The 25972-nt window shown below is 42.4% G+C and overlaps 1 protein-coding gene across 2 annotated transcripts; it reads right to left on the bottom strand.

Moving 5' to 3' along the window:
- Nucleotides 1-6698: 6698 nt before the first annotated feature.
- On the bottom strand, nt 6699-14541 carry sirt5 (sirtuin 5). 2 transcript variants are annotated; one of them, XM_080474200.1, is made up of 9 exons: nt 14321-14541; nt 12848-12976; nt 12543-12676; nt 12033-12258; nt 10739-10826; nt 9331-9384; nt 9072-9195; nt 7102-7217; nt 6699-7033 (listed from the first exon to the last, which is right to left on the bottom strand). In XM_080474200.1, exons 2-9 carry the CDS (start codon nt 12936-12938, stop codon nt 6961-6963), a joined length of 906 nt encoding a protein of 301 aa, XP_080330326.1. In that variant the 5' UTR covers nt 12939-12976; nt 14321-14541; the 3' UTR covers nt 6699-6960. The 2 variants fall into 2 exon arrangements, with proteins under 2 accessions (XP_080330326.1, XP_080330327.1); XM_080474201.1 differs by having other exon boundaries at nt 14330-14398.
- Between the last annotated feature and the right edge of the window lie 11431 nt (nt 14542-25972).

The raw sequence follows: 25972 nt of genomic DNA, 5'->3' as shown, positions 1-25972 counted from the left end.
TCTCTCCCTGGAATGAATAAAGTATAACTTTTCCTGCAAGTGGATTAAAAATCAATAGCTCTGAGAGTTGCAGGTATGTTGGCGGATGGAGAGGCGGGCGTCTGCGGCATCGTGGCTCAAAGTTAATTCACTTTAACAGTTTGCCAACACCGATGAATAAAATATGACGCTCCAGTTTGTGAAGAACGGAGGAAAGATTCCCCTAATTGGAATTTCTGTCGGCTGAATGAGAAGTTGTGAGGAGACGAATTATTCATACTCAAAACACACAGCACATTTAATCAAGCAGGTCCATCAGGTAACCCACGGCGTTTGGCGTGTGCCGCGTCCTCGGGGATGTGGGAAATGAACATCTACAGTGATCGAAATAGGACAAAAAACCTCTGTGCAGTAATTTGCTTTTTAAATATTATTTCATACACGCCGATTTCCACAACCCAATCCTCCCTCGTCCGTCGCTTCAAATCTGATTTTCTCTGCCTTTAATGACCCTGATGGCTACAGAAATACAGGAAGGCAAATACGCGGTCTGAGGTGATAATTTTAAACAAATACCCGTGACTTATTTCCAAATGTTTGCGCAGAATGAAGCCGACAAACTTCTGGGAAATCAGCAACACCGTTTCCAACCTCCCAAGTCACGCAGCTGCTGGCAGACGCGTGGACAAACAACAAGCCCCCGTCCGTTAGAGGTCACATGTGGGTGCACAGCTCATAAAACTGGTGTCGAGACGGGGCTGCCGCGGTGGGGGATATAACCGTGCACAGTGACATTGATGGTGATATTTACCGTAACCTCACTCCGGCCTTGGCTGAAGAGGAGAGGACGCCGTAATTCTTCTCTTCATTGCAACACTTGTTCTAGTCTGTAGAGCTTCTCGCCGTCGTTTCATGAAGGAAGTCACTCTGGTTTCTGCCCCTTGACTGACTGACGGTATAGATGCTGTATCAAAAAGGTACGGCGTGTGTTCCCCCTGGTGGTGCGAGCGGCTAACTCTCGACCAGTAGCGGTGGTGGGCTAGGGTTCGAATCCCGATTGCGACAGGAACACGTCCGATGTTGATAAAAGAATAGCCATGTCTAAGGTGCTGGTTGCAAAGACTTGCTGGGTTAAAAAGGAGCAGCTAGAAAGACTTAAAGGAGTCGTATCGTACAATATTCACTTTCTAAAAGGTTTTCCAACAGTAATAATCGTCTCCATACCTGGACTGACACTCCAGAAGAGAAGACAGTCTGTCCTCTCTCTCCCTGGCTTGTTTCAGGTTTTAAAAAGTGTGTTGCTCCAACCAGCCAATCAGAAATCAAAGCCTATATAGTGTCATCGGGGGTTTAGCCAATCACAATCAAGATAGGCCCTCCCTTTGACTCCTCCCACAATTGGGAAGCTCTGCTCTGGCACATGGCACCACGAGAGGAAGTACTTCTTCCTCTTCCCAAGATGGGCATGTGTGGGCGGAGCCAGTCCAGCTCACACAGACACAGCAGATTCTGAATGCAGCTCCTATGATCCAATATTCAAATGGAGGAAAATCAAGGAAAAGCTGGATTCAGGAAAATAAACTTTGAATAAACGTCTTTGGACCAACGAGACCAAGTGAAAATGTTGAAAAACTGTATAATATGACTCCTATACAAGTGTAGTGTGTGTACATACACATTGCCTGTTAAACGGTTTAAGGAAAACTTGTTGCGGCCGTAAGAAACCCAAAGAGAAGTTTGACTTCACTGCTTTTTGTGACAGAAACAACCACAGTTCAGAGTCATTTGTTACATAACTTGTCTCTATTTCCATTCCATACCAAGTCAAACTATAGCCGTTATCGACAATACGTTAAGGTACCGATACCGTTAACAATACCGATTTGGGGTTGGACGGCAAGTGAAGTTTACAAAAATGTACATCATTTCCGGATAGCGGAAGCCCTCTGTGAAGCCGTCCTCACCACTTGGAGCAACATTCCCACTTCCTTCTGGAAATATTAAACATGCTGAAAATAATTTTTGAAGTGATCAACAAGATCGGTCTTGAAATTTTGATCAGCAAAGAACAGATTCTTATTTTCAATAAAGTGACTGCTCAAATCTGTTTTACCCCTTGCTCCCATTTCTTCTTTTTGCATATTGAAGCACGACTTAGAACCTTTTTAAGATCCAACAGTGCAAAAAGCAAATTTATGGAATGCGGAATCTATATTTTGGTTTTTCGGGGGCTATTTTTATGGGTTAGCTTTTAAAGTTGCCTCTTTTGTGCATAAGGTGGCAGTAGTGAGCCACTGTAGTACCTATTTTCTGTTACTCCAGCTCGTTTGAGTTTCCTACAGACCACCAGCTTCTATCTTAACTAGGGATGTACCGATACCACGTTTTAAAGGACGAGTAAAAGTACTGACCTTTAGCTACTTGCCGATACCGAGTACCGATACTTTTTAAATGTCACTAAGCCTAATTCATATTCATTGCACAAACAATACGGAAAGGCTATGGGTTGCTATGAACCACAGCCTCTGCGTCGACGCTGATGATGGTTTTTTGTTTTGTTTTCTTAAAATAAAAATTTTCATTGAAAAAGTATTGCACGTCGCACCTTTAAAATATCTTCTGATTGATGAGGGGAAAGTGTTTGTGGGTGATGTCGGGTATCTTCCAACACATTACAGTCTGACATATATATTTGTTTTAATCTCTCTCTCTCTCTCTCTCTCAGGCCGAGCTGGGCAGTACGACTCAGATTGGTGTGAAATCGCCGTCTAACAGGTGGGAAATTGGCTCTGTTATTTTTGGAGCGGAGTCACGGGGGACCATCGGACCATCATCCTCTCTCTAATGAGCAGGTGATGGAGGCGTAGCCAGGCGGGGTGGGGGGTAGGGGTGGTGGGGCTCAAACACCACACACGTGTGCAGATGTAGAGATGAGAGAGGAAACAGCACCGGCAGAAAACAGTGAGATGACATTATGAGATTTCCTGGAGCTAATATGAATATCACCATCAGATCAACCAGAAGTTATTACCCTCGGCTCGCGGAGGCGGACCGCGCCGCCGTACGCTCCCATAATCTACGCTCAGTTGTTTGTGGATGTGTCGGGCACAGCCTTATTTCTACCTTAGTGAAAATATCTTACCAACACTTGAAACTGGTTTTGTTTTTAATGCCTTACGGAGGCCAAACTGTATACAATACACTCACTAGCGCCACCATCAGGCTTTTCCCCTTGCATGTCTTCCTCTTTTAAAATCACTTTGGGGAAAAAAAAATTGGCCAAAACAAATAACTGCAGAGCAGAAATGTGCTTTATTTAATCATTAAAAATGGAAATTTATGGAACTGTACTTTAGACGAACGATATAGTATTATGAATGGAATATACAGTAGTATTATGGAATCCCTACCCAGAACCACGGTTTGATTCCCACAATCTGTCTGTTTCTCACCTTCTCCCCACTAACCCCAACTGGAACAGCAGAAAGTCTCCACCTCTGAGTGTGGTTCCTTTCCACCGTCTTCCTCCTTTTGGAATTGTTGGTTTTTCTCTGTAAAAGTGCCTTGAAATGACTCTGTTGTATTCGGAGCTTTAGAAACAGAATAGAAAAGAGCTCAAATATATTGACTTACCTATGTGTGTCTTTCAAAAAGCCCTTTAATCATTCAGCATAATATTAAAATGTAACATTATTATGTTACTAATTCCTGTAATTTATCACTCAATCAACACAATATAGAGTCTCAGCCCTAATTTGATTAAATCAGCTTCATTCGCACTTAAAAAAAAGTTGATTATATTGTGAGTTTCATAAAATAAAAGTAAATTGGTGATATTGATGAATGTCTGATAAATAGTTGAAATTAGCGGTGTGAATAGGGACTACTTGTCTCAGTTGGTATCAGTGAGTCTCACCGAACAAAGATCACATGCGGGGTTCCTCAGGGTTCCATTCTCGGACCACTTTTATTCAACATGCCGGGCCCCTTGCTCGGGTTATGGAATATCACAGCACCTCATATCATACTTATGCAGATGACATGCAACTGTTTAGTTCAGTGTCATCACATGACGATAGTCCTTTACTTTCATTGAGGACGTGTATTCATCAAATCAATGAGTGGATGTGCCAGAAAGTTCTCCAGCTCAATCCAGACAAGACCGAAGCGATTGTTCTGAAAAATGGAACAAAGAGTTTTTTGTCTAAACAGAAAAATCTTGCTCATGTTTTGATTTTCAGCAGGCGAGATTATTCTAAAAGTATTTTTTACAGGTTAAAAAAAAAAATTCTCTATATTCATTTTTATTACTTTTTGTTTTAATTCTTTGCTATTTATTCTCCTGTTTTAATTGCCTTTTGTCTTTTTAATGCTCTTTTTAATGGCTTGTTTTATTTAAATGATTTTAATGTGATTTTACGTATTTATTTGCGAAGCTCTCTGAATTGCCTCGTGTATGAAAGGTGCAATCCAAATAAACTTGGCTTGCCTACAAAAACCCTGCAGCATGCCTGTTTTTCAATGAAAACATGTGTATATAACTTTGCTGATGGTTAAACTGTCATAATAATTTAATAACAGTGAGTTACATTTTCTCTGTGATGTGGAGAGAAATTCTACCAGAGTCAGCAGAGAGGGCAATTAATGAATAACTCTTTAAATATTGAAAACGAATATGAAATTAGTTATACATAACATTTTGTTTAATAGAATAGCAATATCTTAACTGCCATCATTAACATTTAAAAGGTTGTTGCTGTAAATACCAGTCTGAGGGTTAAATGGTAACACTGTAATCAGCCCTAATCAGATTATATCCTAATCTCCCAATTTACAAATGATAAATAACCTTTGGAAACCTGCTGGCTGGAGAGCAATAAAGTTAGTGTTGATCCCTGGTAACATGATAGATATGCTAAATATGATTGTGGAAGCACATTTTGACATTTTGAAGGTGTACCTTTCAGAACGTTTTGGTATTGTATGACATGTCAATAAAAACCTCTTTTTTATGTAGGTGGCAGTAGTGAGTCACTCAAGTACCCAGTTATTCTTCTCTGCAGTTCTTTTTGAATTGATGCCAACATTTAGTTTATTATATTGCAATTGTTTTGTTTACTGATGAATCTGCTTCCCCCTTCTCTTTTTTTAATTTAGAAAAACAAATGGTGGATAAATTCGAGGCCGAGTGAACAGGCTGTGGCTCGCTGCTTCTCACACATAAACATGAATATGGTGCCGCTTTATTGGGTTGTTTTTGAAGTTTTTTAAATGACACATATACCACACACTGTACCTTTGAAATGTTCGTTAAACTCCATGAAAACAGCAAAGAAAAATCCCTGACTGATGATGGTACAGTGTTTTTATGGATCAGAAAATTTAGTTTTTGGAGACAATCTGATTTATATTTGTTATACTTCATTAGTTTTAAAACTTTTTTTTGTAAGAGTATGAAAAATAATAATTCTGTTCAATTTAAACATGGCACACAGTAAGTGTTTCTTTAAACTGTGTATTTTCATTATAGGGTGTTAATTAATCCCAGGTGGATATTCTCTGTAAATACTCTTTCATATATATATGTGTGTGTGTGTGTGTGTGTGTGTGTGTGTGTGTGTGTGTGTGTGTGTGTGTGTGTGTTAATATGCTGAGATGAGGGGAGTAGTGAGTGTGTGGGGGGTTGGGGGTTCTGTTTGTGGTCGAGCGGCTGAGTGTCAGGCACAATCTCATCTTCGGGACGTTCTCCGAGAGCAGATCGTGGCCTACAACCACCAACTTCCCTGAGAGCCGCTCATCCCTTCTGCATGATCTGCAGCTCGTCACGCACACACATGCATGCACACACGCACAGGGTCCGCAGAGACGCCCGGGTCAACGTTTATTACAGCGGACGTCGCTTCGCTTCCAAAAGCTGCACTGATCAGGTCAGAAACCTCAACATGCATGAGCCAAATCCCTCAAACAGGATCCACGTGGAGACTCTGTTCTCACGAGCAGCTAGGGGGGAGGGGGGGCGGGGGGGGGGGGGGGGGGGGGGGGCACGAATGTTGTCCCTGATTCAACTGGAGCTTACTCGCAGCCACTGGAAGGCATCGCACACAGTATTCATCACAGTCTATAAATTCACTGCACACACACGTCCTCTGCAAGGAGTGAGTGTGTCTCCAACAGCAGCAGCTAAACACTGCCCCCTACTGTCAAGCAAGACCACTGCAGCGATATTAAACCGACCGTCTCCTGCTTTAACTCAAATCAGCAGATTCCAGGTGTTGTTGTCGCTCACATTCACCCAATTCAGAGTCACCAGCTCACCTCAAATCCTTTCTCTGTCACCCGTGGGACAACAAAACTGGGAATCTTCCTACTGTGGGGCCAATGTGCTAAACCACGACACCAATGGTTTAAATCTTTTTTCTTGAGGGACCGAAGCAACCGTCCACCACCCCCTGTACGAATAATGTTGAAGGTCAAAGGTTAAATATGTATCAGCAGGAGGCCAGAACTGAGTTTTGTCATTTTCACGATGAGACAGTGGGGGGCTGTTGTCGGCAGCTGCTGAAAGTAACTAAAGTGTTTCTTGCAATCTAACTTAGTTACTTTTAAAAACAAGAAATCAGTAAAGTAACAAAGTTACTTTTTAAAAGAGTAACTAGTAATCTTCTTACTTTTTCACCAAGTAACATATTCAGACACAGACGTAAAGTCAGAAAAGAGGGTGTGAGAAGAACCAGTTTTATGGTCGTCGTTTCAGATGCAGGAAAAAAAACAGACAGAAGACAAATCCAGAACTGAAGTATCATTGTGTTGATTACATTCTCGATAGAGTCACATTTATTCTGATTACTCTGTTAAACACATGAAAACCCACAGATACCCTTGATCACCGTGTGCAGTTTGAAGGCAGATGTGCAGCAGCGAAGAGTCCCGGTGTGACAGTGTGACCTGTGTGTGCAGCACCTGCCGTCGCCGCACTCGCCCTCAGTTCTGCTCGGCGTCGTGTGGCGCCAGCGCCGGAGGTAGCGTGCTCCCACAGGGGCCCTGGAAGTGGAACCTGGAACCAGAGTGAACAGAGTGTACAGACGGCGCCCCGCTGCTGGAGGATGGGTGAAAGAAACCTACTGGAAGCGCATGGTGGCCGGCGTGTCCTCCATGTTGAACTCGGCCACCGGGACGCCTCTGGCTGCCACCTGGGGAGCAAACATGGCCGCCGGGTACACAACTGAGGAGGTGCCGACCTGCAGACGGAGATTTAAAAGGACAGTTCAGGCTGTTTCCAGAGCTAATTTTTGGATTGTTTCACCTTACAATTCTGTAAGCATGTGTTATTTATAATAATAACAATACATTTCATTTGCATTTTACATTTAAACAATGTCAAAGTGCTACAGAGTGCTTATTTTTTATTTTTTTCATTGCATCACGTCATCCAGAGGTCTGGTTTGGACGTTTATACAACATCCAGACAGGACGTCTTGGACGTGATGATGTACTTTAACTTTAACTACATGTTGATGCCGCGGGACATTTCATTTTAATTAATTAAAACTGTTCTATTGTGCTATAATGTCTGTAGCGTCTCACCAAAAAAAGCAGCCGTAGCAGTGACTCTTGTGTTTTCACTGGTGACAGCACAGAGTATTTCTAACAGAGGCGGGAGGCTTTGAAGAGATAATGGAACAATACCTCATCCCTTTGTCAGAAAAAACTGTAAAGTAGAGGAAATAATCCCAATATAGCAAGCGCTTAAATTGATATTGATTTTTTAAGTGGGTCTGCTTTAAGGTGGCTATATTATGTTATCTGACGTCACACACACACACACACACACACACACACACACACACACACACACACACACACACACACACCCACACACACCACTTCATGCTTTACTTATATACTAATATCTGTATTTATGTGTTTACATACTTTATATGGATACTTCATTTATGAACATGTGACGTGTCACTGGATAGATACATTTCTATCTGTGCTAATCCTTTATACTAGTACTAATCGTGTGTAATAGTACTTATCTTTTATACGAGTAGTAATCTTTCTTACTTGTACTAATCGTGGCTAACAGTACTTATCTGTACTAGTAACGGTCATTTTCACTTGATCTAATCATTTCTTTTCCGAATTATTATATTATTTTGACTTGTACTAATACTTTCTGGTATTCCCGGTTAGTGGAGGAAGATTAGTGAGTAGTGATGACAGCGACTGTGAACACAGGTGAGGTCAGGTGTGTGTAGCGCCGCATTATGTAATAACATAATGCATTTTCACCTCAATATGTAATAACGCCGCATTTTGTAATAAATTGTTACACATTGCAAACAGTTACTAGAAAATGTGAGTTTTGCACTTTATTTTCCCAATAAAATGTAATAATTTGGTGCGTTATGTAATAACTTTTGCCCTTTAAGGCTCGATGTTTAGTAATGAGAAAGAAATTCAGTTGGACAAGAATTAAGTGTCACTCTTTGCTGTTGCTCACGTCCTGCCAACAGCGCAATGGGAGAATGCAGGGATCTAATGCAGGTTGAACTTGTTAAATCACCTGCCACTGTGGCTGAAAGACTTCTAAAGTTACAAGCCAAGCAGTATTTCTGTAATATAATCTGTGCAGCAGCAGGCAAATATACACCGATGATTTTATTACGTTCTTGGTAGACGTAATAAATATCGGCATTGCCTTTCTTTTCTGTTTTTTTTCTAAATATGTATATTAGGTGGATTTTAAACAGTCAAAAATATATTTAGGGACCGTATTATGATCCTTTGACAAATTAAATTACATTTAAAATAAAATATATATTAAAATATATGTATTTAATGTATAAAATATATGTATGCACTAAAGTGCATACATATATTTTATGCTTGTTGTAGGATAAACATATATGCACACATGTACCAAGGTTATTACTGTCCAGGTTCCTGGTTTTGTACCACACACACACACACACACACACACACACACACACACACACACACACACACACACACACACACACACACACACACACACACACACACACACACACACACACACACACACACACGCACGCACACGCACGTACCACGAGGCAGAGGTCACAGCTGTCTAACACTTTCTCTGCACAGGTGAGGATGTCGGAGTCCAGAGTCTCTCCGAACCAAACCACAGCTGGTCTCAGGAGGCCATGACAGTCTGTCTGTTCGCACCTGAAATACACACACACACACACACACACACACACACACACACACACACACACACACACACACACACACACACACACGGTCATAGTAAATAAGCTCATTTGAAGACGAAACAGAGTGCGAGCATGGCCTTCTTACCTCGGCAGGTGCTGGACGGGGATCCGGGCGTCATCTGTGTTTGGGTCTGGAGCTCTGACGAGACAGACAGCATGTTAATTATTACACGAAATTAAATATCAAAAAAGCTCGAAAGAGTACAAATTCAAGCTGAAATAACACGTGAGTTCCCATAATATTTGGAGGCAGACATGGCTTCTACTGTCTGGCCATTATGAGCGTGGCGTCGAAAACCCAAGAAAGAGTCACCTCAAAAACACGTTTTTAGTTTGTGACTTTTATACACACTGGAGGCTGCACGGGATATGAACAAATGATTTATGTTCAGAAACAGCAACACCTCAAGTGAAAACACATCGTTTTCACATTTTCATTGCAGAAAAGTCTCACGTTTACACAGCAACGTTTTGAGAACGAAGCCCGGTTACACGGCAGGAGCAGAAACCCTGAAAACAACAGTGGAGTTCATGTTCGGCCTCTAGTGGGTGCTGTTGTCTGTTTGTGTAATGAAAACACACACACACACTCACAGAAATCAATATGCTCTAAACATCAACAATGTTCATACACGGACATTGTAGTGGACGGACGACCAAGTTGGATTGTTATTATGGTGACTGTCAAAATAAAAGTACCAATTGCCAGTAGAATACGGACTGGGAGTCATGACACTGTGGAGGACAACATTGCTCTAATTGTCTGTCTACCGAGCATGTGCAGAGGAACTATTTACCACAGCCGTGGTGCAGTGCAGCGTTTCTGCCGTTTACACTGAGACAGAGCCAGAGTGTTTTTAAAAAGTTCTTCCCTGGGAGCCGTTTTCAGAGATTTTCAGGAGGTGTAAAAGAGCTTTTATTTTGTCCTCAAACTGCTGCATCTAGACGCAGAAGCACCAACATCTTTGACCTCATGCTCATGCAAACTTCCAACAAATTTTGTTGAATGAATTCAGATCGCTTCGCCTAACATTCACGCATTTCAAATGTATTAAAAAAAAACAACAACGAATCAATCAATTAATAAAAAAAATTTAAAGTTTGACTATGATTTGATTTTTACCCGCAGGTCCCGATCAAACAAAAGGACATTTTTCATGTGAGACCATCAGTTAGTCGTCTGGACATCGGCGTACGATTTCTTTTGTGTATTCAGCGGCAAAGAGGGAATTTAACCAGCCCACATTTGTCGGCTTCCCCGTTTTAAATGTCAGCTAAGTGACAAAGTGGCGTTTAAAGTGACATTTGATACCCGTCATTGTTTGTCGTCAGGTGTTATTTAGCCGCCTGACATTTGACTGACTATAAGAGTTTGTTTTCTCTGGCATTTGGAGCTGAAACAATGGAGATCGATATCTCCCCCGAACACGGCTTCCTGCTGTTGAGGGGAAAACAATGAGATTTGGTGAAATGGCAGCAGACGAGGCTCTCACCCTTTGCCCTCCAGTGCGGTGCAAATGGGACTCTTGTGATTGGCCGCCTCGTGACCGCAGGTCATGCAGCGCGTTTTAAACAAGCTTCCTGTATTTAGAAAAAAATAATAAAATAGAAGTTAGCAAGTTAGCCAGCTAATTTTTGGAATAAAAAATAAACATTTTAAATATACAGTATGTATATTTAAAAAAAAAAAAAAAAAAAAAGCTCATGAAATAAAGCAACACTCATGATTTCATTCCTCTTTGTTGCACTGGAGCTTTTAGTAACTAAAAGCTAAAATAAAATAAAATGCCAAAACTCAATTGTGATTCACTGCTGGCACCTCAAGTGCTGATTTAGTATTAGTTGAGTTTCATGTACTGCACATTTAAACCTGTTGTTCCACACTTTGTTTTCCTTCAAAATTATAAATACGAAACAAAGCAAATGTGACTTTAAAAAAAACAACCAAACACCCCACGGACATTCTCACAATGGTTTGGTCCGTATTCCTTCCTGTGTATGTGGAAGTGTTTCACTTCAAACAGGAAACATATCAGATACATTATGCAGATTTTAGTGCCGCTTTTGTTTGTTTGTGTGTATATAGAAAATAGTATTTAGTACTTACAACAAAATACTTTGAATGTTTATATTATGCCAAATTCACTTTCTAAAGGTTTTCCAACAGTACTAATCGTCCTCATACCTGGACTGACGCCCCAGAAGTGAAGACAGTCTGTCCTCTCACTCCCTGGATTGTTTCAGGTTTTAAAAAGTGTGTTGCTCCAACCAGCCAATCAGGAATCAAACCCTATATAGTGTCATCGGGGGTTTAGCCAATCCCAATCAAGGTAGGCCCTCCCTTTGACTCCTCCCACAATTAGACAGCTCTGCTCTGGCACATGGCACCACGAGAGGAAGTACTACCTCCTCTTCCCAAGATGGGCATGTGTGGGCGGAGCCAGTCCAGCTCACACAGACACAGCAGATTCTGAATGCAGCTCCTATGATCCAATAATCAAATGGAGGAAAATCAAGGAAAAGCTGGATTTGAGGCAATAAACTTTGAATTCAAGGTTTTTGGACCAACGAGACCACGTGGAAGTGTTAAAAACCTGGATAATATGACTCCTTTAAGATGTTCTAAATGGGAAAACATTTTTAATACAATATTTAATATCAACTTACCCTTCTCATGGAGATCAGAAAAGCTCTTTTCCATTTCCGTAAGTTTTCGTTTATACGGGTCTCTACTAAATGTAGAGTTAAACTGCGTATTGATTCTTGTTCGCCCTGTTTTCTGCTCACCGTGGATTTCCAGAATGTTCTTGGATCCAGCCCGTCGGTGGAGCTCGTCAATGTTCTGCGTGATGACGGTCACCTCACGACCTTGTCTGCCCAGGCGCTCCTCGCACTGGGCGACGGCGAGGTGAGCGGGGTTGGGCTCTTTGGTGAGCATGACCTCTCGGCGGTAGTGGTAAAACTCCCACACACGAGACGGATTCCTGGAGAAGGCCTCTGGTGTGGCCAGCTCCTAAAAGGTGGGAAATATAACAAACCTCATGATGTAGTGAAGAAATAAAAGTAGGGATTCAACAATACTGATACTAGTATTGGGTCCAATATTGCTCGGACTCCAAACTCAGGTCTCGAAAAAAGATCCCGATACAATCCGGTGAGTATCATGTGACGTCATGTGTCAGCAAGAGAAGGGGTAGTACTTCTACTCTTGCTTTAAAGAAGTGGTGTCGGTGTATTCCTTCAGAAAAGATTATCTATATTCGTTCCGTGTTCAGTGCACATATGTAGATGCCCCACCTGAGCTTGCCATTTCCTCCAGTAGCCGCCTGCTCCTCTGAAGGTGGGCACCCCACTCTCAGCACTCACTCCAGCTCCGGTGATGATGGCGATGTTTTTAGCCCGGGAGAAAATCTCCCTGAACGCTGCCAGGTCTGAGAAAACAAACAAACAAAAAAATTATAATAATCAGAGCACACAACTACACATGTACACTGTACATGGGAAATGGAATTCAGTGGTATAGCGTTTATCTACTGATTTAACAACTTGAGCCAGAGCTCATAAAAAGGGAAATTATGAATTATACTATTTAAAGACATTACCTGAACTGGGTCGGGCCATGTCTGGGATGCCCCAGGGCTTTTTCAGGAGGGCATATGCGAAGGCTCTACAGGTGAACTGTCCCACAATCATGAGGGTGAGGGTCAAATCCCACTAATATAACGTGTAACCTAAACACAAATAAAAAACAACCTAAACAAGAAGGTAAAAGACATATAAATCAAGAAATAGATGAAGATGGACTACAAAGACACCCCATTCTTTTCAATGACATAAAAATATAAAACGGACGCAACCAGCTACACAGGAGTACAGGGCACAATAGTTTTATAATAATACAAGAGGTGTGCCACAAGCCTCAATTTTTTGGACATGTTTAATCCTAAATTGGTTTTGAACACTCGTAAAAGTTAGGCTGTTTGTAAAGCAGAAGAAGAGGCCGTGAATGTTTGCTTTTAACGCCATCAAAGGGACATGGGGGGAAAAATATTCTAAAATATGCTTGTTTCTAGAGCTCATTTCAATCCTGCTTTTAGTTTGAGTTCATTATTGTAATTTCTCCTTTTTTAATCAATATTTTGTGAAAATGAATCCCTGGTCTCAATTAGATAAACTGGGTAAACAAACAAAACAATCCCGTCTGGCGAGAAGGGAGCACCAATTTGCCTGTTTTCTTATCACTTAAATTCTTTGCTTACATATTTAGTCAACAGGAAAAATGTCTATTTGGTCATTATAGATTAGATATAAAATAAGACATTTAGAGAAATAACTTTGGTGTGTGTGTATAATCCTATATTGCATACTTAAGACCACATTATGTGTATATACTGCCTTATAATGTGTAGCTATTCCATATTTTCTGCTTCACTGCACTGTAACCTAGAATAGTGGAACTACTAAAGGAATATCTAAATCAAATGTGGAATCAGATAATTAAATGATCCATTGCAATGCTGTTTATCCACATCCCAGCACAAACTATGAACAAATCCCTGCTTTTTTCCAAAACAATGCATATCATTTTCATCCATGATTCAAGTTTTTACAACATAAACAGCTGACATTATTTTTCTTATGCAAGAAATCGGCTTCGTTGTGTCCAGGTGGTTTATTTTCAGCTGAAAGGGCTAAATTTAGAAGTTTGCACCAGTTGTCTGCGTCCTTCAATGACATGTTGTCATGAGCTTTGTGTTTACGTCGCTTTAAAACTCCCAATTGTGACATGAAGAAGCGCAACGCTCGCTCCAACACACGCTGCTGTACTCGTTAGATTATCCCGAGCAGGCGTGTTGACAGAAGTGAGTGAAATATTGATTTAATTAGGGTTTTTTCTGGGGGTGGGTGGGAGCTAATAGCATGCTATCTGGCTAATGCTAACAGTCCGACATTGAAACGGCCAGCTTAGCATCCGGTGAGCTCGTGAATGGCGGGCCCCGCAGTGTTTGCGTGTCTCCTCGGAGAATCCGCTGCGTTTCTGTCAGGTCTGAAGTGTTGTTATTAGCGCTGGCTACCTGTCCTACCGGAGCCGGGCGCATCGGCGATGATGACACCACAGGAACCGAGCCGGGGGTTTTGTTTACCCCCCTCCCCGGGCGGCGCTTCGGGCCGCGGTGGATTGGTTTAGCCTTGAAAGGAAGAGGCAATCGAAGCAGACGGCGATGTGAAAAACAACGACCTGTCAGCCAATGGAATACGACAACGAGTTAGGAACCGACACGCGGTGACCGCAGATGACCAGTAGGTGGAGCGTTTGCATCACACTTTATGTCTTCCGTGTGTGAACAGCTCCTCCAGGAGGAACCTGGAGGAGCTGTTCACACTTATTGTTGGCCAAGTATTTACTTTATTTAAAGGGGTCATATTATCCAGGTTTTCAACACTTTCACATGGTCTCGTTGGTCCAAAAACATTGTATACAAAGTTTTTTGGTTTTCCATTGATTTTCCTCCATTTGAATCTTGGGTCATAGGAGCTGCATTCAGAATCTGCTGTGTCTGTGAGAGCTGGACTAGCTCCCCCCACACATGCCCATATTGGGTGCCATGTGCCAGAGCAGAGCTGTCTAATTGTGGGAGGAGTCAAAGGGAGGGCCTACCTTGATTGGGAATGGCTAAACCCCTGATGACACTATATGGGGTTTGATTTCTGATTGGCTGGTTGGAGCAACACACTTTTTAAAACCTGAAACAAGCCAGGGAGTGAGAAGACAGACTTTCTTCACTTCTAGGCCATCATTCCAGGTATGGGGACGATTATTACTGTTGGAAAACCTTCAGAAAGGGAATTCTGCATAATATGAGCTCTTTAAAAGAGTCTTCGCCTGGTATTCTCAAGTATCCAGTCTCCCTTAAATTGTCTATGGATCAATTCTTAAAATTTATCAGGAAAAAAAAATAAAATATAGAGCTCATTCTGACCCTATTTTATACCGCAACTTGCCCTCGCGAGAGTACATGTGAGATTTTGACTGATATAGCTGTTAGGGACATGATTGGCTGCAGGAACTGTCATTCATGGATAGCGACAAAAATTAAAATTTAAAAACAATGGTGGAGCAGTCTACAAACATCCATGCTGCAAATTTTGCTTCTCTGCGCACACGAGTAGATGGCCAATAACAACAATGGCGCTCTCCAGAGTGTCATGATTCCAAGTCCATATTCTCCTGGGACTTGGTCGTTTCATAGTTGACACTTGGACTATGATAGCAATCCAAGTTGGACTTCTGTCAATATGATTGTTTATCTATTTCTATTGCTAATGTTTATAGCATACTGTTCTCTGTGTGCGTGTGTGGTTTCATTACAACGAGCAACAGCACCCACTAATGGCCCTATAAGAAAACTACATTGTTTTCAGTGTTTCTGCGGTTTTCATGTAAACAGGCATCATTTTCAGATTGCTATGTAAACGAGAAACTTTTTTGTGCGTTTTCACTTCAAACGTTTTCATGTAAATGAGGTGTAAATTTACTTCAAAAATGATAACATGCTCAAAACGAAATTGGAAGAAGTATTACCTTAATATATCCTTCTCCAGTCAGTCTTATGCATTCTGTTTTTTGTTTTGCTTTTATTTAACAAATCACGTACTCGCAAACTTAAATAACCACAAACAAAACAAAGAAAACTTCCATTTAAAAGACAGTATGAAAGGGTTTTAAAAGGATGTGAATAATGTAATTTGACTCCTGACTCAGTTCTGTTGTCATCAGTGAGCTGCAGGAGACAGTTAAGATGATGTGTCTGTCCAGCTGACTGAAAGGAAAAGAATCTCTCTCTCTCTCTCTCTCTCTCTCTCTCTCTCTGTCTCTCTCCCTCCACTCCTCCCCCACTCCCACTCCCACCCCCACCCCCACACCCCACACCGCACACCCCGCCCCCCTCCTCCACGGTCTGGCCGGGCGGGTGCGCTCTCCTCCCGGCTGCTGCTGCTGCCGCTGCGGCGCCGTCTCTCTCGCAGTCCCGCCGGCCTGACAGTGGACGCTGCCCCCGGCCGGCCGAACATGGCGGCGGCCCCGGAGGAGGAGGTGGACCGCAGGCCGATCCGGAGGGTCCGGTCCAAGAGCGACACGCCGTACATCAACGAGGCGAGGATCTCCCTGCACCTGGAGACAGGTAGGCAGGGCTGCGAGCCGGCGCGCGACAGGCGGGGAGGTAGCGGAGGCTCTGCGGTGTGTTTGGAAGGGGGGGAGGTGGATGGGATGCAATGGGAAATTGCTCCATCGCTTTGGGGTGACAGTTCCCACGCAGCAGCAAGCCTCCGGGCTTCCATTGTGCAAGATGAGACGCTGCCCGCGGTGCTGCGCTGCAGCCAGGCGCACCGGGTCCACGCTGTGACTCACGCACCGGCGGGGGAGAGCGTCTCCCCGCACGGCGGCGTGTGGACGTGGACGAGCCGGTGAATAGCACGAGATCACCCCCGCCCACAGCAGGACCATCGATTCGACCAGACGCCGCCTCGATTGTCAGGAGGGGGGGGGGGGGGGGCTTGCAGGGAAATGTTGAAGTTGGGCCACTCCATGTGAAATGCAGTTGTTATTTAACGCGTTCGGAGAGGCGTGCCAGACGCGCACCATGCGCCCGCGGAGCGTGGGAGGGAGAGGGGGAGGAGGAGGGTACGTTATTGTTGATGGTGTGCTGGTGTCTTGATATGGACTCGCAGATGGATGCGAGGATGAACCCCCCCCCCCCCCCCCCCCCCCCGGGCGGAGCTGTCCATTGCGTCGCGATGCTGAAAATGCCACCCTGCATGAGGAGAGGCGACGGCATTTCTCCACACATGAAACTGCCCCTCTGTCCCTCCCTCCACCTTTTTCTTCAACAAGGAGCTCCTGCTTGAGCCCGACCCTCCCCTAGAATTGGTGACAAATCTCAGTCACATGGTGCATTTACAGTCTGTCGGCGAGCCAATCTTTCTCCATTTCCGACAACTCTTTGCTGGGCCAATGTTCTGAGTATTAACATTTTTTTTATTGTTGTTGTTTATTTGTACAGGTAGCTGCAGAATTTCTATCAAAAATATAATAGAAACTCTATGTTAAAAGTGCTTCAGGTCATTATACAATAAAAGTCAGGACAAGACAATAGTAAATACAAGATTGCAAATGGACAGGAGTTTAAGCAGTTCATAGCTACAAGGCGTGAGAGACCAACATTATATGGGACTTGTCCGAAGCCAAATTTGGAATTTGTTATTGATCGATAGTTTCTGTCAGAAGGGAGAGGAGAGCGGGTGTACAACGGTGGGAAACAATGTAGATAAAAACCAGCAGATGGAGATAATGCAAATGTATTGGTGCAAACTGCCATTAAACCCGGGAGAAGAAGAAGAAGAAGAAAATAATTGAAAAATCAAAAGGTCCATGTCCATCCAGCCATCCATTCATCCATTCATCCATTCATCCATCCATCCATCCATCCATCCATCCATCCATCCATCCATCCATCCATCCATCCCAGATTATTGTGAAAGCAGGATACACCCAGGACATGTCGCGAGTTCATCACAGAGCAAAAACACACACACTCACACCTTGGGGCAATTTAGGGTCACCAGTTGACCTGTTTGAACCGTGGGAGGAAACCAGAGTACTAAAAGAAAACCCCTGCACACACCGGGAAAACACGCAAACTCCACCCAGGAAGGACCCGGCCAGTGTTTGAACCACAACCTTTTTCACTGTGAGGTGAAGGCGCTGACCACTGCACTACTGTGCGGCGCAAAAATCAAGAGGTGAATCATTAAAATAGAGTGAAACTAGATCTAAAACGCTGTGAAGAGGCAGTGCAAATGTGATGAAAAATAAAAATACCAAAGACAAGGTAAGACTGATGTTCAAAACCAGAAGGTTGAATTTAATGAGGCAGAAGTTCGACACAAAGTCAGAATAAAAAAGCATGACTGAAAATTTAAATGATCCACACATACTGTTATCCTGCATTCTATCGGCATCAATTCAAAGTTACTTGCATCTTGAAAAATGCCTTTGGAGTGTCAAGGAATACCATGTTATACTGCATTATACTGTCAAATATGCCATAGTCGCATCAGAAGTATCACATTAATGTTCACAACACAAAGCTATACTGCATTATACTGTCAAAAATAGCATAGTTACATCAGATATACCACAATAATCTTAACAACACAAAGCTGTACTGCATTATTCTTTTCAAAATACCATAGTTACATCAGAAATACTGCATTAATGTTAATAACACCATTATATACAGCATTGTACTGTCAAATATATCACAGTCCCATCAGATACACCAGATTAATGTTGACAACAACATGTTATACTCCATTATACCCAGAAATGCCATGTTATACTGCATTATACTGTGAAAATAATATGGTTGTGTCACAAATACCATACTGTATTCATTAAACTCTTTAACGCACCAATATATGCATTATACCGTCAAGTAGTCATAAACAAAGTGAACGTAAACAAATATCATGTTATACTCAATATTAATATACTGCAGCATACTGTCAGAAGTATTACTGTCACATCAGATAAACCACAGTGAACTGAGCAAATACTATATTATAGACTTTAAACTATCAGAAAATACCATAATCATGTCAAAGATAATATAGTAGTCTGAATAAATTGTATATTATAGGCATTAAACTGTCAAAAATAAAATAATCTTGTCAGAAATATTTAGTCGTCTGAATAAATACTATATTATTGCTTTTAAACTATCAAAAAATACCTTGATGTAGCTTGTTGTGCTTCCATGGTACTGTCAGTGTTCAATAAAACAGGTAATTGAAAATCAAACAGAAAACGTCTTGAATAAAAAATAATGCATAAACCTCTGTTTTAATTAACACTTATCCTGACGAAGTCCATGTTTTAAGTTTTCATTTCTTTCAACACTTCACCCTTCACTCGGGCCATCGGGCAGACCGTTTGGAAGATACCAAAGGAAACGTGAGAAATGGAAATGGAAAGAAAACAAAACTGCATTCCATAAATCTTAATGAGATCAGGGATTACTCACACCCTCTCCTTGTGATATGCCCCCTTTCAGCCTGTATAGACCTTCATGACTCATTGGTGTTCAGACCCTCCCACTCATTATCTCCCTCAGCCAGCTCTCGACAATCTTCCTCTCCCTATTTCGCCAACAAGTAATGGCAGCACCTCCTCGGATTACCCCCAATATTGCTTTGGTTTAATCTTTGTGTCATTCCTGACACCAGCTGCCCTCCCATTCCCTTGATTTCCTCTCTTACTCCGTGTTTTTCGGTGTGTTTGGCTGCTCTTGTTTAGCGTAAGCCCGGCCCACTGGCCCCTCTCTGAAGTGTGTCACCGTGACACTCGTGCCATCTTCAGCATGCGTGTGTTGAAGTCCGTCCCTGGGTTGCGTGTGCGCGCGTGGGGAGGTCGGCTGTGTTTATCAGTGTGGTTTTTGCCAGCAGGCCTGTTGTTATTCGCTTCGCTCAGCCTCGTTCATTACAGGACGTGGCGGAGATAATCATCACAGCGCTCCTCCAGGCCTTTATTGACCCCATTTGTTTGGATTGAAGGTGGTTCAGGGGGAATAGGAGACCACTTTTAAACAATGAGCCTATAGGCTGATCATCAAGTCCGTAAAATTAGATATAGTAGGCAAATGAAATTTAAAAAAAATATCATAGTGGTGTTAAAATAACAGAGTCATACTTCATCATAATATAAAAAAAATAAAAAAAACAGTAATGTTAAAACTACCATGTCATAGTACAATATAATATTTAAAAAATGCCGTAGTGGTTTTAAAAATACCATGTCTAACTATAATATAATATAAAAGAAAATGCCATAGTAGTGTTAAAAAATATGTTTTACTGCAATATAATAATAAAAAAACAAACATAGTAGAGTTAAAAAACAGCCATTGTTCCCCATAATTTAAAAAAATTATACAATAGTACAACTACTGTCCCATGACAATATAATATAAAAAAAAAAATGCCATAGTACAGTTCAAAATACCATGTCATATTACAATATGATATAGGTCATGGTTTAAGTGGAAGAGGACAAACAGTGCAGGTGCTGTCGTGCTTTTAGAATGAGAACCGACTTGGAGCCGCCAATGATCTGTGTCGGTGTTTATTTATGAAAAGGAGTTTGAAGCTGTGTGGACACAGAGGGGCACATCCTTTTGAAGCAATTTAGCAGACAAACAGTCCTGATGTGTTGCAGCCTCTGGAAGTCGTTGTGGGTAATGTGCTTGGTAAACATTTGCCGACTCATGCTTCCAGCAACGCAGGCTGCATCGGCATTTACGCAGGTGCGTTGCTTGTGCTGGTGAATTCAGATCAAATATATCTACTCCCTCCCTCCCTGTAACCATTGGGTGCTTCCTAATAGTCCCTCCTATCTCATTTCCCCATCCACGGATGCATCCATTGTGTATTTGATATGTTCACCATCACCAGTTCCGGTGTGTTCATGCTGCTTGGTTGAGGGTCGGAGGTGTTTTCAGACCCGATACTGGTGTCGGTATAGGTGCGTATCGACCCGAAATGCAACAAAGATTTTACATCTTCACTCAAACTGGGCTTTAATGACTCACTCGCTCACTCGCTCGCTCACTCACTCACTCGCTCACTCACTCACTCGTTCACTCACTCACTCGCTCACTCGCTCACTCGCTCACTCACTCACTCACTCACTCGCTCACTCACTCACTCGTTCACTCGCTCACTCGCTCACTCGCTCACTCGCTCACTCACTCACTCACTCACTCACTCGCTCACTCACTCACTATCTCGCTCACTCACTCACTATCTCACTCACTCACTTGCTCACTCGCTCACTCACTCACTATCTCACTCACTCACTCACTCACTCACTCACTCACTCACTCACTCACTATCTCACTCACTCACTCACTCACTCGCTCACTATCTCACTCACTCACTCACTCACTCACTCACTCACTCACTCACTCACTCACTCACTCACTCACTCGTTCACTATCTCACTCACTCACTCACTCACTCACTCACTCACTCACTCACTCACTCACTCAAGAACAAAAAGCAATTGTAGATAGTTGTATAATGTCGCATTTACAGAAATTGTGTGCGTGATTGATTTATCTAAATAATTGAAAACATATTTTTGTGAATTTATGATGCATGATGATTTGTCATGATTTATCATTTATGATTTCTATCTATTTATGATACGTAATTTGTATTTAAAAAATTTTTTAATGTTGTTTGGGAAGGAAATGCTATTTCGGTTCTCCATATGTGGACAAATGTGGAGCAGAATTGACAAATGAAGCAACTTTGAACTTTTGAAAAGCTGATTTTACAGTTGTCCGGTATTTATTATCCTTAATTAAAAAGAAATGCGCTCATGGATCCAGTGAGCCGCGTGTGTTTCGGACTAACTTTGCTCCCTCGGTACCTCGCTCAGATTCATTTCCACGTCTGGTTTCATTCATCTTGAGTCGTTCCCAGAGAGCACAGGACACAGGCGTTACCGCTCTCCCATTCATACCGAAAGAACACTTCAAGCAGGAGTCTTAGATGAGCAACTGCTTCCATTAGCACAGGCCTTGAACAGCAGACAGCGGGACCTACCTGTGCAGAATGCACAAGCACCGGGAGGAAGAGCAGCAGCTTTACAATGCAGAGGAGCAGCTCCCGCCTCACACTCTGGCTGGGTCGATCCATTGAGCGCAGACAAGACGGCCATTGTGTTTGGAGAGAAATGGTCCAGCACAGGCAATGGGCATGTGCAGAAGAATTATTTACTCCAGCCATGGTGTGCATGCACAGTAGCAGCGTTTCCACCGTTCACATGGCGCTGGAACCCCAAGGTTTGAGAAGGTTTCGCCCATTCGCACAGTTTCAAAAAGTTTACTTTCTCATGGTTTTCTAAGAGTACAACGTGTCCCCATAGGCTGCGTATGGCGCCCCAGAAGTGAAGAAAGCCTGTTATCTCCCTCACTTGCTTGATCCACTTTTTTTGTGAACGTCTGTTCATACAGGTGATTTTTCCCTTCATGACATCATTTTGGGAAAGAAAAAAAAACATTGCACATATATGCGCTGATTTAATAATATTATAGCGGCTCACGGTTTGTTCTACTCAGTGGGAAACGAGTCCTAATGGCTCTTAGAGTGTTGAAGGTTGCCGACCCCTGACCTAGATCAGCCGACCCTCTATGATTCGCTCTGATTGGTTGTTTTCACAATCCCCCCCTGAGATCTGAGCTTGAGTGTTTTTTTGCTGAAATATGCCGCCTGTATTAGTGAAGGCCACATATCAAGACACATGAGCTGCATACAGGAGAGAGAAGTGACTCACATCCCTGTGACACACACACACACACACACACACACACACACACACACACACACACACACACACACACACACACCTGCAGGCTCTGCTGCTTTGTCACTTCGGATTAATTCAGCACAGAATGGGATCGGTGTGTGTGTGTGTGTGTGTGTGTGTGTGTGTGTGTGTGTGTGTGTGTGTGTGTGTGTGTGTGTGTGTGTGTGTGTGTGTGTGTGTGTGTGTGTGTGTGTGTGTGTGTGTGTGTGTGTAGACTTTCGAACAGTGAATGAAGGCAGGAGACGACGAAGAAGATTTAAGGGGAAAAAAATGTAAGAAGGAAAAAACTGAACTCTGCGTTGCCTTTGAACTCACACACACTTTCTCACACACACTTTCTCACACACACTTTCTCACTCACACTTTCTCACACACACTTTCGGTGCCGACACATTTGCACACAGAATAATGACGAAGCCAAGAGAGACCAAATCACCGAGTGCAGCTCATGAGTTCACAAAACAGCCTTTTAACTTTCCTTTAATCTGGATTAGAATCCAACGTGTCCCACACATTAGTTCGGGGTGTTTCTCACCTTCGCCTGCCTCCTCAGCAGTTTTCTGCACGAATCGATCATAAAGTCTGACGTGATCTTCTTCTAAGTCCCAAGTTTAAACACAGTAAGCTTCACCCAAGAGCAAACAGCAACTTATATTATCTTTACTGAACAAAGCTTACATTCATTCCCGCTGGAAAAAGGGAATAAATCAATAAAACATGATGAATTTCAGGTTTCCTGAAAAGCATCTGCTAAAGTGAACCACGCCTTCAAAAGGAAGGAGGTAGACAGGGATTTGTTTGAGGGCTATTTTACACAAGTGACACCATTTTTTGTGTTTCAGTTTCAGCGGCAACGTTTTGAAAATTATGTTCGTTTTCAGAAAAACAGCAGAAACACTGAAAACAATGTTGTTACCACGTTGGGCCATGAGGTGGCGCTGTTGGATGTTTTTGTCATAAAACCAAAACACGTGCAGTAGAGAACAACACGCAGATTATAAAGCATCTTCCTCTCCCTAACATCCAGATTATAGAGCATATTTCTCCGTCTAACATCCAGATTATAGAGCATCTTCCTCCGTCTAACATCCAGATTATAGAGCATCTTCCTCCGTCTAACATCCAGATTATAGAGCATCTTCCTCCCTCTAACATCCAGATTATAGAGCATCTTCCTCCGTCTAGCATCCAGATTATAGAGCATCTTCCTCCGTCTAGCATCCAGATTATAGAGCATCTTCCTCCCCATGACTTTAAATGAATTAGTCATTAAAATGAGCCAGTAATAACTGACAGGTTTTCTAATGTGTCTCAGCTGATTTGCAGTCACTAGTAAAGGAACTACCAGTTGTTGTTTTTTTAAGAGAAGCTGTAACGGTGATCGATTCCTAAGTGCTCGGGCCTTGAGCGGCACCACTGAGGGTTATTCTGCAGCCGGCTGACTTCACGCAGAGTGACCCTGGCGCAGGTTATTTCTGGAGGACGCTGCTGCATACGAGGACGCGAAGCTCTGCACAATGAGTCCTTTCATGGACCTGATAACGTTCCCGTCTCTCTTTTCGCGCCGGCAGAATCGTACCTCCAGTCCGACCTTAATGCAAACCCAACCTGGCTTCCCGCCGGTCACATGAGACACGCCGGAGGTCTGAGCATGTGTTCAAGAGACCACAGATTTATTAATCCCTCTCGCGCCACCTAATCTCCCGCCTCCTTGTCATTGGAGGACGAGGAGGCGGCAACTGAAGTGGTAGTAAATCACGAGGGTCACAGGAATAAGAAAACCTGTGTGACACTGCAGATAAGGAGGCGGGATTATTGACTGAACTGTTGGTTCTTTCCATCTTGTGACAGACGTTCTCTGAATTGGAAACATGACTCATCGTTTTGCAGTGAGAAAGTCGCAGTTTATTTAACCTCGCTCTCTCTTTTTTTTTTAAAATGTATATAGATAAAGACGTGTCTGCTTGACTGCTCTTGATGTTCTGTTTATGTAATTGCTGACAAAAACTAGTTTTCCACTTAATGTTAATTAATGTACAGTTTACATATTCAAATGTAATTTGATTTAACTTTATTTGATTCAGGTAAATCATGTAAAGACAAAACATCTAAGTGAAATATTCATTTATACACGTATTGTTCACTAATATACTAAATTATTCTTTTTCATTTTCTTACCTGTAAACTAAGTCACTAACATATTTACATGTTTAACTGGTAAATCACATGTTTAATAACTTAGTTACTTATTACTGAATGTACTTATTTATTTATTCACTCTTGTTGTTTTCTATTGAAAATGTCTTACTTATTTGCAAATTTCCTTAATTTTTAAAACCTTAACATACATAATTCCTAATTTTATTGAATTTTGATGACGTTAACTTATTCACTATTTAATTTAGAGTTTTTATGACTGATTTATGAATTGGTTTAGTTTTACACTCCACTACTTCTTCACACATTTCATTCAGGTTTTTGACAATTGGATCGAATCTTATTTTACTAATACTAATTTATTACCTCATTTACTCTGTGTGTGTGTGTGTGTGTGTGTGTGTGTGTGTGTGTGTGTGTGTGTGTGTGTGTGTGTGTGTGTGTGTGTGTGTGTGTGTGTGTGTGTGTGTGTGTGTGTGTGTGTGTGTGATAGCCTCTGTGAGTCATCGTTTTGCAGTCAAGAAAATACAGCATTTGATGTCAGTGTTATATAACATACATGAGCAGAAATGCACGTGCACGCACGCACGCACGCACACACACACACACACACACACACACACACACACACACTTCTGGTGCTGTTTCTTTCTTGTGCTCATGACTGTAACATATGAAGGGAGAGCAGATGATTCCTCACCAGTCTGTCACCCTTTTCATTCATTAATTTTATACTTGTCGTTTGCGAACCAGCGCCACCTGCTGGTAGAAACCCGGAGGTGCATGTTATTGCCTTTAATTGGCTCCTACAGGACATTCTTCAGGCTTTTGTTTTTGTTTTTCAGTCTCTACTTTTAGCTTGTTTTTTGTATTTTGAGCCTCTCAGAGGCTCAGCTCTGAGGAAACCTCCAGTTTATATGAAGAACACGTCGCAGCTCGACACACTGGACTGAGACACGACAGTGGTGGAGGGATGTAACGTCGGCCCTGGCACACCTCCACTGTCTTCCAGTAACGTTCAGGATGTATTTCAGGAACATATCGATCACTCTGAGGGTTCAGTGGACCTGCTTGTGCTACTGAGTGACTGAGTGCATTTCCGGTCAGATCCACACATTCATATGTTGCATCTCTTTTTATT

Source organism: Lipophrys pholis, assembly GCF_963383615.2.
Source record: "Lipophrys pholis genome assembly, chromosome: 10".
Lineage (NCBI taxonomy): Eukaryota > Metazoa > Chordata > Actinopteri > Blenniiformes > Blenniidae > Lipophrys > Lipophrys pholis.
The sequence above is the reverse complement of the archived record's forward strand: the minus strand, read 5'-3'. Positions and strand labels throughout refer to the sequence as shown.

Bases quoted from the DNA above. Each gene is read 5' to 3' on its own strand.
- sirt5 (XM_080474200.1), bottom strand. From the start codon at position 12,938: ATGATTGTGGGACAGTTCACCTGTAGAGCCTTCGCATATGCCCTCCTG. The intron at 12,677-12,847 runs GTAATGTCTTTA...TTGTTTTCTCAG, and splicing joins CATGGCCCGACCCAGTTCAG to ACCTGGCAGCGTTCAGGGAG. The intron at 12,259-12,542 runs GTGGGGCATCTA...CCCACCTTTTAG, and splicing joins GGAGGAAATGGCAAGCTCAG to GAGCTGGCCACACCAGAGGC.